Source organism: Cynocephalus volans, chromosome 1 (genome assembly GCF_027409185.1).
Source record: "Cynocephalus volans isolate mCynVol1 chromosome 1, mCynVol1.pri, whole genome shotgun sequence".
In the NCBI taxonomy this organism is placed as follows: Eukaryota; Metazoa; Chordata; class Mammalia; order Dermoptera; family Cynocephalidae; genus Cynocephalus; species Cynocephalus volans.
In genome coordinates, this window is record NC_084460.1 from 33,633,793 (window position 1) to 33,648,988 (window position 15,196).

At 48.6% G+C, this 15,196-nt stretch overlaps 1 protein-coding gene across 2 annotated transcripts in view; it reads right to left on the reverse strand.

Moving 5' to 3' along the window:
• Window positions 1-7,689: 7,689 nt before the first annotated feature.
• TGM2 (transglutaminase 2) overlaps window positions 7,690-15,196 on the reverse strand; it is a 33,179-nt gene continuing 25,672 nt past the window's right edge. For both annotated transcript variants that reach the window (XM_063112946.1, XM_063112953.1), the window contains 3 exons: window positions 11,507-11,667; window positions 10,345-10,481; window positions 7,690-9,594 (listed from right to left, as the gene is read on the reverse strand). In XM_063112946.1, coding sequence (XP_062969016.1) covers window positions 9,447-9,594; window positions 10,345-10,481; window positions 11,507-11,667 — 446 coding nt within the window. In that variant the 3' untranslated portion in view covers window positions 7,690-9,446. The remainder of the gene's footprint in view (window positions 9,595-10,344; window positions 10,482-11,506; window positions 11,668-15,196) is intronic.

Sequence of the window (15,196 nt, forward strand, 5' to 3'; positions counted from 1 at the left end):
ATCATAAGTCTAAGGCTTGATGAGTTTTCCCAAATAACACGCCCATGTAAACTGGCATCCAACTCAAGAATCAGATCATTACCAACACCCCAGAAATCCCCCTGGTGCCATTTTCTTGTTGCCTGCCCCCTAAAGGTAACCACTACCCTGACTTCATAGATTAGTTTTGCCTGCTTCTGAACTGCATATGAATCAATTCGCTCAGTGCGTACCCTGGTGTCTGGCATCTTTTGCTTAACATGTTTATCGGATTCAACTAAGTTGTTGTCGCATGCAGCTGTAGATTGTTCTTTCTCATTTATATAATATTACTTTGAATGACTATACCACAATTTATATCTATTCTACAAATGTTGGGCTTTTTGGTTGCTTTCAGCTTTGGGATATTTTGAAAAAAAAAGCTGCTCTGGACATTCTTGCATGTGTTTTTTGGAAGACATGTGGCCTCATTGCTGTTGGGTATACATCCATGAGGGGAATTGCTGCCTAAATGAATGTTTTAGTTTAGAAAATACTGCAAATAATTTTCCAAAGTGTTTTACCAATTTACACTCTCTCCCACCTATGTTATGAAAGTTCCTGCTGTTGCATATTTTCACCAACACTTTGTGTGTGTGTACATACTCATCTATACAATATATATGTATTCTTTCTTTTTCCTTTTAGTTATTCTGATGAGGAGGCTGTATTATCACATTGTAGTTTTAATTATTATTTGAGAGGACTGTCTTTAAGAAAAAGAATGTAAAATAAAAGGATGAATATAAAATTGGGTATAAAAGTAAGTATTTCTTAAGAATGTGTAAAGAAATCACAATCAATTGCTGGAGACTTTGAAACTTCATATTTTTTTCTTCTGAAAGTTTTTGAGGGTATTCCCCAGAAATGCTTACATTGAAATGCTTCCTGAGAGCAAACTGGCTCCCCTCCCTTTCTGGAACACTCCATAACTCCCTGTGATTCCCAATACAGGATCCCGTGTAAGTGAGCCTCCCAGAAGCTTAAGTGATGTCAGTTTCCTAGGAAATTGCCTCTGCCGGACCCTTACCTGCCTTTCGCCCCTGCTCATCTCCCCAGCCCCAGCTCACAAACTCCCTTGCCCATTCCCAACCCTTTCCTGGGCTGACTCCTCCTTAGGCTCTTAGCTTCCACAATAGCTTTCCAGAGAGGCCTTGCCTGACCTCTTTGTCTAAGACCCTCTCGTTTTGCAAGTGTTGTCTGACAGATGACAACAGAGCAGGAGATTAGGAGCAATTACTGTGGACCCAGCCTACCTGGTTGGCACCAGCTCCACCATTTTCTAGCTGTGTGACCCTGGGCATGTCACATGACCCCTCTGGGTCTCAGTTTCCTCATCTGTAGAGTGGGGATGGCTATACATCACAGGGTGTTGTGAGGAGCCAGTACATTCATGCATGCAATGCACTTGAAAGTGTGCTTGGCTCTATGACTGTTCTGATGGTCTCATTATTCTGAGCCCTAGTCCTTCCTCACTTTGCTCTGCTGATTGCATGAACGCTCTGTAGAACAGGCCTGCCCCAGGGCCTAATACAGCACCTGGCCCATCGTAGGGACAAAAAAGGATGTTGAATGAATCAGTCTCCTCTGTGTATCTCAAATCCACCCAGGTGTCTCCAAGCCCACAGCCCACATCCTGGGTCCAGACCACCCTGGTCTCTTACCTGGAGTCAGCAACCAACTCCTCCCTGCTTACCCCATAATAGTCACTGGTTAAATAAGTGATACTCGGCTGCCCCCCTCCATCTTGCCTTTCTTTGACTTGTAGCACCTGAGTTCCTGTTGTCTTCTGTGTCCACAGCCCTTTACCATTTACAAGGACTGTTCCTTTCTGTAACTACATTCCTGGGTTGGGTAACGGGGCAGCAATTGGGAGCTCCAGTGTGGTGACAGAAGCCTGGAAAGGGTGAGAGAGGTGGAAGATGGGACACCTGACGAGGGCCCTAGGATGGGGCTACCTCACCATTGGTTTCAGGGCTTCTCTAATCCCTCCCAGTGAACACAACAGGCTGGCCACATAGTAGGCGCTTGGGTTTTTTCTAGATGAGTGGAAAGAAGATAGGCTTAGGTTCAGTTCTTGGCTCTGGGACCATGGGTATGCCCTTTAGTGCCCCATACCTTGGTTTCCCCATCTGTAAATGAAGTTAACTTACCAAGAGAAGGCAGACCCCTGTTTTGACTGGCCTGGTTGACATTTCTCCTTTATCTCTCTATCTACTCCAGGATGACTTTGGAAGGAGCTGACATGGAGTTGGGACCCTGCAGTTGAGAATTAAGTGTACGGCAAGAAACTGGAATTTTTACTTGTGCTTCTGGTTTCCTTCTTGACATGGAGCAGCAGCTGGGAACAATGTTTAGCGCAGCATCTTTTCTACATTTTTAAAGGACATTGATGAAAGGTGGCCTGTGGTTGGCGAGCCCAGAAGTAACTGCAAAGATCGTGATGAATGATTAGGGGTTTACTAAGCCCCAGAGGACCACTCCTGCCAGCTTCATGGGGTTGGGCAAGGAGCAGACATGATGATGGACAACTGTCGTGAAGTGTGACAACATGCCCAAATCAATGGTGCTTCAGAGCTCTTCTGCTCCCACCCTCCCCTCTTCCATTGGACAGCAAGGGTGACTAAGGCCCAGAAAAGGGAAGAGATTTACCCAAGGTCACCCAGCTCACCCCGGCATACTTCCCGAATCAGAGTCTAGTCGAAGATTCTGTGGTTTGACCTTCTTTTTTTCCCCTGCTCATTATTAATTATTTTTTAAACAGCTTTACTGAGATTTAATTCACATACCTTGCAATTCACCCTTTTAAATTGTATAATTTAAAAGGCTTTTAGTACAGCATTGTGCATCTATTATCACAATCAATTTTAGAACAATTTCATTACCCCAAAAAGAAACCCTATGCCCTTTATTGGTTACCCCCTCCAATCCCTTCATTCCTCAACCACAAATCTCCTTCCTGTCACTATAGATTTGCCTGTTCTAGACATTTTATATAAATGGAATCATATAGGAGGTGATCTTTTGTGACTGGCTTCTTTGACTTAGCATAATGTTTTCAAGCTTCAGTACTTTATTCCTTTTTATTGCTGAATAATATTCTGTCCTGCCAGGGGAATCACGATCCTGACTTCTAACACTGTAGATTAGTGCTGCCTGTTCATGAACTTCATGTGAATGGAATTATGTAGTGAGTAGTGTTTTGTGTCTGCCTCTTTTGCTCAACATTCAGTCTGTGAGATTCATGGTGTTACATGTGTCATTTTATTTTACTGATTTTTAAAAATAAATTCTATCTTATTTTTTATTTAAACAATTTTCTTATTGTTTATTGTTAATTGTACGTATTGGGATGTATACAATGTATGTTGTTCAAAACAGGGTAATTAACATGCCCATCACTGCGAACATGTATCATTTCTTTGTGCTGAGAACATTTGAACTTTTTTAGGCATTTGAAATTATACAATAAATTACTGTTAATGATAGACATCTAGCATGACTACAGAACACTGGAACTTATTCTGTCTAGCTATAAGTTTGTATCCATTAACCAACCTCTACCTATTTCCCTTTCCTTCCTCCCCTTCCCCACCTCTAGTAACCACAATTCTACTCTCTACTTCTATGAGCTCATCTTTTTAGCTCTCACCTATGAGTGAGAACTTGTGGTATTTGTCCATCTTTGCCTGGCTTATTTCACCCAACATGATGTCTTCCGGGTTAATTCATACTGCCACAAGTGACAGGATTTTATTCTTTTTTATGGCCGAGTAGCACTCCATTGTGTATGTATACCACATTTTTCTTATCCATTCATCTGTTGCCACGCACTTAGGTTGATTCCACATCTTGGCTATCGTGAATAATGCTGCAATAAACATGAAAGTACAGATATCTCTTCAATATGCTAATTTCCTTTCCTTTGGATAAATACCCAGTAGTGGGCTTGTTGGATCATGTAGTAGTTCTGTTTTTAGTTTTTTAAGGAACACCCATACTGTTTTCCAAAATGGCTGTACTGATTTGCATTCCCACCAGCACTGTATAAGAGTCCCTTTTCTCTGCATCCTTGCCAACGTTTGTTATTTTTGTCTTTGAAGAGGCAGCATGCAGAATGGGAGAAAAATCTTCAAACTATTCATCTGAAAAGGGATTTTTTTTTTTTCCTGGTGCTGGCTGGTATGGGGATCTGAACCCCTGACCTTGGTGTGACAACACCATGCTTTAACCAACTGAGCAACTGGGCAATCCCCAACCAGGGATTAATATCCAGAATATACAAGGAACTGAAACAATTCAACAGAAAAAAAAAAATCCAATTAAAAAATAGGCAAATGACCTAAATAAACATTTCTCAAAAAAGACACAAATGGCCAAGAGGTATATGAAAAAATGTTCAACATCACTAATCAACAGGGAAATGCAAATCAAAACCACGATGAGATATCATTTCACCCCAGTTAGATGGCTATTACCAAAAAAGACAAAAGAAAACAAGTGTGTCATTTAGATCCTGTGTTCTCAAGGCTGGATGCACCATCTTTTATTTATTTATTCATCTTTATCACTTCTGCTTTTGTTGGGTCCCTTGGGGTTTTCCTCTTGAAACAGAACACAGGGCTTCACAGACTCTTGGGTATGTGTCTCTGAGCAATTGCCCAGGCCTGTTGGGGAGGGAAGTGGGGAAGGCAGGAGAGTGAATGTTCACCCAGTCCAGGCCCCAAAGGAAACGTGCTTCTAGGAGGCCCTGTCTTGGCCTCTATCCTCAGCTCCTTCTCAGATTCCATCAATGTTCTGTTATTCTGGCTTGGCTTGCAGTGGAGGGGTGAGCTGGCGGGCATCCTAGGTAAACAAGAGCAGCTGGAGAGGAGGCAGGCATTCAGGACCCAATCAGACTCCCTTTCCAGGAGGGCTGCAGGGCTTGTGTGGAGGCCCCTGCCCCAGGAGCCCTAGAACATGGTGGGAGGAGAGGGTGCGGGTAGAAATAGGGGCTTCTCTGGGATAGGCCTTGCGCTAGGAAGGGCAGGCTGCCTGGCTCATGCCCAGCTCTGCAATGTACCAGCTGTGTGACTTTGGGCAAATTGCTTAACCTCTCCCTACACTTCAGTTTTCTTATATATAAATGGGGAGAACAATTTGATAGGTTGTTTGAGGAATAAATAACCCAATGCGCATAAAGACTCCTGCCCTATAGTTAGTGGTGGCTATTATGATGAAAACACGCCAGTAGCCAGCTAAGTACTTGATGTGTGTTATTTTATGGAACCTGCACATCAGTTGTGGAAGTAGACACATGTCATCCCTATTTGACAGATAAGGAAGTGGAGACATAGCGATGTTGAGAACCTGCCTGATGCCACACTGTGAATCTGTGGCAGAGACAGCTTTGATCCAGGTCTGTTTGACTCCAGAGCTCAGGCCCCTGCAACCATCTCTGTGGGCTGAACTTGGCTGGAGGCCCAGCAGCACTGTACTGCAGGGCCGAGACTTAGTCCTCGCATCGGGTTTGGGCAGCAGGACCTCAGGCTCATTTTCTCTGCAAAATGGACCTATGTGACCAGCAGGGTCAGGATCCTTCTCCTTCCTGGGTTCCTGGCTAGTGGGCTCCCAGCACTGGGCCAGGCTTGGGGGCTGGTCAGAAGGGCATCTGCATCTGCCCAGCCTTGGCAGCCCTGCCCCTGCTCTTTATGGGGGAGGCAGTCAGACCAGGAGCCACAACTGGCAGTCTTGAGTCTGCCTGGTGACCCCTTTGCTGGGGGTATGCCCTGCCCCTGCTCTCGGGGTGCTCCAGAACACGGGGCAGGCACACATATAGCTGTTTCTAACCCAGGCTGCCAAGTTTTAAAGGGCTTTCTACAATATGCTGATGGGTCTGGAAGTCAAAGTAGTTTGCTGCAGTCCAAGAAGGCTTCACAGAGGAGGCCTCCTTGGAGCAGGTTCTGAAGGGTGAAGAGGACCTTCTTAGGTAGAGATGATGGTAAGGGTGTTCTTAACAGAGGGTATGGTGATAAGTGCCGGCTGCTCCATCCCCACCCTTGCCTGGCCATCTCTGTTTCTCAGGGGTCTGGAAGCTGGAGAATGACATTTTCTAGAGCCTCTTGCCAGTTGGTTTCTAGTTAGGATCCGCAACTGGAGAGAAGGCAGGAGGGTGGGAGATGCTAGCTTGCCTCTGGCTCTGGCCATGGCTGACTTGTGCAGGCTGTATATAGTTTCTAGTAGCTCTGTTGGTCCCGGGGCTGTGGTGGCAGTGCCTGGACAACTTGGTGACAAGTGCCAGCCGATGGGCTTCGCAGCTGCTTCCTGACTTCTAGGTCACACCCTTCTCCCTTCTGCACTTCCTACCCTCTGGATGCCTTTGGAATCAATTTTCTTTATGAGCTCCCTTTCTGCCTAAAGTAGCCTAGGGGTTTTCATTTTCCAGCCGGCCACTAATTGATACAATGCTGGAGCCACCCAGGGCAGCCCCAGGGTGTTAATGTTCAAGGAACAGAAGATTCAGCACCCAGAAAATGTGATGTTGTTTTATTTTTATTTTTTATATGCATGTCATGTCTTCCAACGAGTTCCCTGAGGGCAAGGACTGTGCTCCATCACCTAGTCATTCTACAGACATTCATTAGTACCTCACTGGTGGGGAATTAAATGAATGACCAAGTCCGCACACTCATAGAACCATAGTCTAAACCTGCACCATCCAATTCGGTAGCCACTAGCCACCTGTGGCTACTGAGCACTTGCAATGCTGCTAGTCCAGAGACGGGCTGTCAGCATGAAACACACACTGTGTTTCAAAGATTTAGTATGAAAATAAGAATGTAAAATATCTCGCTAATAATTTTTATGTTGATTATGTGTTGACAATAATATTTTTGACATATTGGGTTAAATAAAATACATTATTAAAACTAATTTCACCTGTTCCTTTTTACTCTTTAAAGTGGCCACTAGGAAATTTTAAATTATATACATGGCTTGCATTTGTGGCTCATGTTATATTTCTGTTAGATGTTAGATAGCACTGATCTTGTGGGTGCTGGGTTAAAATACATTGATTGACCAATTCGGTTATTATTAGTATCTTTTTTTTTTGGCATCTGGAGAGTACGGGGATTCAAACCCTTGATGTTGGTGTGCTCTAACCAACTGAGCTAACTGGCCAGACTTTTAGTATCTACTTAAAAGATACTTGGTCGCTACCCTTGAGGACTTCAGATAAGATGGAGAAGCGGGCAGATATGCCAGTATGGGACTAAAATTCACTGTGATGAATGTTTGAGTTGGTCCACATTCTAGGACTCTGAGGGGCTGAGAAGAAATCAGAAAGTCTTCATAGAAGAGGTGTCAAGTGTTATAGGATGAGCAGGAGTTTGCAAAACAGGTAAGGAAGAGGACGGGCACTCCAGGCTCAAGGAGCTACACATGCAAAAGCAAAGAGATAGACAATTACACAGGGTGTTCAGGGCACACAGGAAGTTCACTGTAGCCCAAACACAGTTCTTCAGTGGAAGGGGCTGAAGATGGAGCCAGACTGTGTAGAGCCAGGAAAGTTTAAACCTGGGGGAGGAGCTGAGGCTGGGAAAGGCTCTTAGGTAGGAGGTGGCTGGTCCAGGTGTGAATGAACTCACCCACCCATCCCCCTCAAAAGCTCATAAAGGACCACACCAGACCTTGTTTGAATGTGAAAAATAAACTCTTTTATTTCAGTGCTTGCTCCTTGTGGTTCAAAAGCACATCTACTGCCTGCTTAGAACCTGAAAGCTTTTATAAAACTATAGAGAAATAAAGCCGTATTTATATAGAACATATTCATGTCAGCTTACTTTGTGGTTCTTCCCTGTGCAAAGCAGAAAGTTCTAAATGTGTCAGCAAGGTTTTCCCCAAGCCCCTAGCTGGGATTTTGGAGGCCCTAGAGGCTGTGATCTCACTCCCGGTAGAGAGAATCCCCCCCCTTTTAGCCTGAGGGAGGTCCAGTCATGCAGAGAGAGCAGGGGATAACATTCAGAGATGACGACTCAACAGGCTCCCCAAGCTTACTCAGGGGCAGGAGGTGTGTTCAGAGACCCGGGCCCTGCAGAAAGGGGTATCGTGGTTCTGACCTTGTTGGTGAGTGACCAGCACAGCAGCTAAGGCTCTTGTGAAGTCTAGGCATGGCGGTGGGCAGACTTATGGGTAGGACAGGGGCATCCAGGGCTCTTCTCCACTAGAACTGGGTTCTGAAGGGAGGTACCTGGGCACAGTTTCCGGAACATGGCTGGCAGCAGGTGGTCTTGGTGATGGTTTCACTCTCAGAAACATCCTGTGCCTGTGGCCTAAGGCTTTGTGGAGCAGGGAGTGGACCTTGTGGTTATTTACAAGGCTTGGCTGTATAAAGCATCAGAAGCACAGAGCTCAGAGGACCTTAGACACAAGCCGGCTCAATCTTCTGACCAGTGAGGAAACCAAGGCCCAGAGAGGGGTAGGCAGTGCCTGGCCAGACTTGGGGCTTGAACCCTGGGCTCTGGCCCCCAGCCCCTCAATCCCCTACCCACCACCTCACCCCAACTGGGCCTTTTTGGATCAGGTCCCAAATGGCCTCTCTGACATTCTCAGGTCAGGGCTGGTGTCATAAGCAGAGCATTGGACTCAGAGTCAGAAAGTCTGGGCTCTATTCCAAGTCCTTCATGTTACCCAGCCTTACAAATAACCACAAGTCACTGGTATGGAGTGGGCTGCCTCCCCTCTCCAAGACTTTCTCCTCATCCAGAAAGCAGCTCTCAGTCTGCAGTTTCCCATGGCAATTAAATGGGTTGGTGGCCCTATGAGCACCAATGAGTGTAGAAGGCGCCAGGCACATAGTAGTGGCTCAAGGTGGTGAGGTGGGTGGGCATTATCGGGCCAGGGCTGCTGGGGTGTACAGGGGAGCTTGGACCTGGCCTATATTCCCCATCCCCACCAGGCTCTGGCTCTCCCAAGGGCTGCTGGGACCTGGGTATACACAGGGAAAGAGTACTGGACACACCCTAGGGAGCTGAATTCCTCAATCCAGCTGACAGGCACACTATCCCTTTTTGGCCTGCTGCAAGGGACCATGGAGTGGATCAAACAATATGGAGGGTGGTCACTGGCTTTCCAAATGGCATCTGAGCTGGATAAGAGGGTGTAAGTCCCTCCTCTCTCACCCCAGCCCCAGTCAGCCAAGGGCAAGGCTCCCACTGTGGTCACACAGAACATTCCTCACAGCTAAGAGGCTGGGTGGGGAGCTAGGTTTAGGGGGACAAAATAGGCCAGAAGTACACACCGTTCCAAGAGCTCCCATGAGCAGCCCACCGCTGCCCTGGGGTCTGAGGCCCAAGAAGGGGCAAATCTTGCTCATGGGCTTGGGATAAAGATGGGGGTCAAATTGGGGGCTGTCAACAGGCTTAGGTGGGGCTGAGCACGGGAGGCTATTAGGGGCCAATGATGACACTCCGATAGCCCTTCACGGCCTTCAGCTTGTCGCTCTCGAAGTTCACCACCAGCTTATGTCGGCCCACGTGGAGCGGCAGCAGGTTTACCCTCACCTTGATTTCCTCCCCTGCCTCCACGGGGTCTGGGCTGCAGAGAGGAAGAGGTGAGGTGAGGAGAGGGGCCCCAGGCCTGGTTCTTCCAAGGTGGGGTCAGGCTAGATGACATGTGACTACTGAAAATGTATGAGGACTTAGCACAGGGCCTCTGTGAATGTGGTGCTATTGCAGTAATAATAAAATGGGCCCCCCTCACAGCCCTCTGTGGGGCCTGGACAATCTGCCCTCCTAGAGTGTAGGGTCTGTGTGTGTGTGTGTGTCTGTGTGTGCATGGAAGTGGATGTGTGCTTGGGGTAAGAGCAGGTATGCTCCGATGGCTGTGTGTGTGAAAATGTATTGAGCTGTACATACATGATTTGTGCTCTTCACACAAATAGGTATCTAAGTAACATTGCAGCAAAAAAGTAAAAGACAGAAGCATGTGCTTGTAGGTATGTATGCATGTGTGTGTGCATGCACATGTGCAAACTTTGGGACGCAGATTCATGTGTTTAGGTGAGGATCCATGTGTCAGATGGGTGCTTAATGATTGAACATGTCACTGTTCAGGTTTGTGAAGACACGAGCATGGAACACAGCTAACATGGTGTGGGCACTGAGAGAGAATGAAGGGGGTGGGAACTCTGGCCCAAGGGTGTTTGGGAGTGAACACAGGTGTGGGTGTGTGTGGGAAATGAGAGGAGGGGTTATGGGCCAGGGATTGGCGCCTGAGGGCAGTCCCTGCCCCATTAGCACCTGCCCTCTTCCCCCAGGCCCCAAAGCTGGAAGGACCAGCACTTACATCTCCACCACCTTCTGCTCCTCAGTCAGGCCAGCCCCCTCCACAGTGAAGGTGCAGCCTGATATGGACATAGTGAGTGGGTTCCGCAGGGACACCTCGGCCACCAGCTTGCGGTTCTGCTTGGGTTCTCCCAGAATCTGGAAGAGGGCATGGGGCAGATATCAGGGGCAGGTGGGCTCCAGGCCCCACCTCCTCTGCATTTACTGCAATTTGGCCTGATGTTTGCTGAATGACGACGTGCCCAGCTTTGCCACTATCACTCCTGGCCTCTGTACCTTGGTTTCCTCTGAAAAACACCAGTGATTGATACCTGCCCGGGTCTCCTTCATGGAGCTGCAGTAAGGCTCCACGTGACCTAGGGGATGTACAAAATGCCCCCACTGGTCTAGAGTCTGGAGTGGAAAGATCACAGGCTTTGGAGCCAGAATCATCTTTGCCCCTTCCTTACTGTGTGACCCAGGGGAAGTTACTACCCTCTCTGAGCCTTGGTTTCATCATGGGAGAGAAATGCCTGACTGAGAGTTCTCATGAGGATGAAATGAATTAATATGCCCCAGCTCCTAGCAGAACGTCTGGCACACAGTGCTGCCTGTGTCTCCTTCTGCTGTGTACTATTTATTCATAACTGCTGCATTTGTGGGTTCCAGGGCTGTGGCTCCTCCTACTGAATTGCTATGATGATGATTATGGAGGGGATAAAAAGTCAGCTTTTATTGAGCCTTATGGTGTGTTAGGTATGGCTCTATGTGTCTCCTTTTAATCCTTACAACACCCCTAGGTGCTAGTATCAACCCCATCTTGCAGACGAATAAACCGAGGCACTGAGGGGCAAAGTAACATGCCCAGGGCCACCCAGTCTGTGCCCTTCACTCTCTGCCCCACCAACATCACCAAGGGCCTGGAGAGGGCAGCCTTAGGAGTTTACTCTTTTAAGGATCCATGATTCTAAGATCCCTAAATTCCTGGAAATCTAGGATTCATTCCTAGAGGCTATTCCTAGAGTCCCAAATTCTTTCAGCTTCATGATGCTTTTCTTTGATGAGGCAGGATTTGAGGACTCTGGGGCGTCAAAAGTCTTGAGGTTGCAGGTTTGCAGGTGTGTGCATGGTGCAGCCCTGTGACCCTGCCCCTGCCACCAAGCCCTGCCCAGCCCGCCCCTTACCCGGATCTTGATTTCTGGATTTTCCAGGTAGAGGTCCCTCTCGGCCAGCAGGTAATTGTTGGCAGCTGGCTCAACGAGGAGGCCCCGCACCTTGATGAGGTTCGACTCCGTCAGGCAGTCACAGTACTTCTCATAGAGGATGCGAAGAGGAATGCTCTTCTCTGCAGAAGAGGGAGAGGGAGGCTGTGCATGATGGCTGAATCATTGTTCCTGCCTGCCCTCTTGCCAGTCCACGAGGCACACAGAGGGGAAAGAATGTGCTTGAGGTCACACAGCCAGAGCAGCTGAGCAGGTCCCAGGCCTTCCTCCATGTGCCAGACTCCAGGGTTCCCATGGAGGAGCTGGGGACGGGAGGCAAAGAGCCAGTGGGGGAAGTGCTGAGCTCCAGCAGGCTTGGGTTCTAATCCTGCCTCTGCCCTTTCTAACTGGGGACCCTGGGTGAGTCTCTCCACCTCCCAGGACCTCAGTTTTCACATCTGTGTAGTAAAGGCACTCATGAGGCTATGTGGAGGATTAGCTGAGCCCATGTCAGCGAAGTGCCCAGCATACTCAGCACTCAGGGTGTGTTAGCTTCTGTTGCTCCTGGACCATCGACAACCCCAGCAGGGCGGTACTTTCATCATTGCCCAATTTACAAATGAGGAAACTGAGGCTCAGGCAAATAACATTGCTCCAGGCCACGTAGCTGGTACAGGCACTTGAACTAACCATCCAGATCTAGTCCAACAGCATCATCTGCACTCTCTGGAAAGTGTCTCTTGTGGGTATGAGCTCATTTCCCTCCGTGAGGTTGGTGGGACTGTGCCTATTTCACAGATGAAGAAACACCTCTGCCAGTAAGTGAGTGCTCAGACTAGGATACCTGGCCTCTGGCCCTGTTTGGCCACTGACTGGTTGTGTGAGCCTGGGAAGAAGACCTCTCCTCTCTGTTACTTCTCTGCTCCCTGGGACATCTAACATCTGCTGGGCAGAGATAAGACCAGAGGTCATTTCCAAGCAAAAGTACATAGTGACGAGGTGATGAGAAAGAAGCTGGCAGGGCCAAACCCTCCCACTGCAGAGCAGTGAAGTGTGGTTTTTAGCCCCTTGTTTCTGACAAGAAGACTGAGACCTGAGGGCACCAGGGTCTGTTTGTAGGAGGCAGGAAGGAGCAGTGAAAAGGGCACAGGACTGGGAATCCTCAGGCTTGTGCAGGGCCCTCCTTGTCCCCTCACTCACAGAGACCCTCCCCTGGCCTTCCTGTCAACAGGAGCACTGGAAGGATGCTCTTTTGGCCCCTGGTACCCAGCCAACCTCTCGTTGTCATTGTCCTGCAGGCAGGAGCCAGGGCCATGGCCACAGATGCTGTTTTCTGCCTTCTGTCCCCTCCCTTCCTTCCCAAACTCCAGCTATTCATGATTTTCACACATCTATGTAAATCCTCATTATTTTCCTTCAAATCAACTCACTTTATAGTTTTTAGCCTTTTTGGCTTAGGGAAACTTTTCATTGTTATTTGCAGCAAACCCATCTCATTTACTATAGGTAGAAGGTGTCTAGTAAAAATGAATGCAAGCAAAGCCATGCTTATTCAGTTCTGGCTAGAGACTAGCATCTGCTGAGGACTCAGTTTGAGACCTGGATTGGCTGTTAAAGAGAGAGATTAGTAAGGGTTAGGGATGCCAAAGACCCATTAGCACCTGCTGAAACTTTCCCCATGAGGTCATCTGAGGACTGATTGAGACCCAAGAAGACAGTCACTTTCTCACTGTGTGATCCCAGGTCTAGGCCCTGAACGTGCACACTGGTGGTCCACATCTCACTCTTTGGAAAATGCTGCACAGCCTACCCAGCCCTTTGACTTTTCATTCACAGGGTGGATTTGCTCCAACCTCTGATCAGATGACATGATCTGGGGAAGAAAACCAAACTTCTGTGCCAAAAAGGACAATAAGGGGTGAAAATTACTAGATCAAGACCTGGTGGAGCAGAGTGGAAACTCTGACCTGCTGCACAGGATAGAAGGAAAACATTCTATCTCTGACAGGAGCTTAGAGGATGTGGCCCCCACTGTTGACTTTCCAGGAGGTTGAGGCCAGGGCAGGGCTGGACCTTTGAGAGTTGCTGTCCACAGGCCAGTGACCACAGCCTTGGCATTGGGCCAGATGCTGGCTGGAAGGAGGAAACATGTGTGCTTAGTCTCAATCATTTCTTGGACAATTTGCCCTGTTGGAGAAGGTGCCCTGGGGATGGTCACCGAGGCCACACTGGCTGCCTTCCCAGTGACCCACCTGGAGGGACAAGAGAGAAGGAAGAGAGGGTGAGGGTAGAAAGGGAAGGGAGAGAAGTGGCAGAACCAGGAGGCAGGAATGGGGAGCAACTGGATTCTGTTCAGCTGTGCTGGGCCTGGCTTCCTGTCCATTAGTACATGGAAATACCCCAGATCTTATCATCAAAGCATAGCAAGCAGCTCAGCCAGAGTGCGGGGGATTAGGAGTGAAAGACTGTCTCAGATTGACCTTGGCATTGGAGGTCCCAACAGGACATCTTGGACCAGCTCCACCTTCCAGCCACAGGGCAACACACTGGGCTTCTGCCCTCCCCTCCCCTCAGGCTGTGCCCTCGTGGGTCTCCAGCAGGAGGGAGCCCCCTCTGTTGTGAGTACATCCCCAGAATGATGAGAAAAATTGGGAGGCTTGGCTGAAGCCACTGAAGAACAGTGCTCCAGGCACCCTGGTGGCATCTGGGAGGCAAAGGGTGACTCCACAGAGGCCTGGGAGAAACTTATTTTGGCATCCCTGACTCAGGCCTGGAGTTCACCTCATGCCACGCATTCCAGGAGAGACACTTCCTCTCTCCAGAGCAGTTCTGAGTACAAGAAGGAACAGGCGGGTGTGCATTCAAAGGGCTGGAAGGGCCCTTCGAAGATGGACTAGGCTTTCTACAAATGGGGAACCTGTGTCTGGAAAGGAAAAGAGAAATACTTGGGAGGCCACAGCCAGTGGGCAGATTGCAGGAGCTAGAACCTGGGTGTCCTGACCACCCACACACCTGTAGGGATGGACCCTTGGGGCTGGAATGCAGAGGTGAGAGCTGGGTCTTTTCCACACCGTCAAGGTGGTGGGGACACAAGAACCACTGAGCCGAGAGCTGGCACCACTGCATGGCATAGGAGGTGTTCAGGAAAGACCTACAGGGGTTCTCAGCCTTCCCATGCCACTTTGCACATCTGCTCAGTGAGGAGTAAGGGCCCCACCATGTCCTGGCACCATTTTGCACTTTCCAGATATTTCCTAAGTGCACATCTTCTCTCAGTCCTCACAGGTGCCCATTAGGCAGGTGTACTATTGCCCCATTTAATAGACAGGTATAATCTGAGGCTCAGAGGACATGTTCACCTTGCCCTGGGCTGTACATTTAGAAGGCAGCTGAGGCAAGATTCAAAGCCAGGTCTGGCCAGCTTCAGAATATGTTTTTCAATAGCTTAAGTGCCAAGAGGCTCTTCCCCCTGGGGACTTGGCCCCTGCTGAGGGACTCTGCCTGGCCCCTGACAGTGGGTCTGCCCTGGAGTATGGCTCTAGGAGTGCTCACGGTGGACCCAAGATAGAAAAACCAGATGGTGGCAACTATCAATATCATAGACTCCCCCAGCCCAAAACACAGAGCTGCTTTCTTAGGAACTCAAGGGCTGTGCCCATACACCAGCCTATG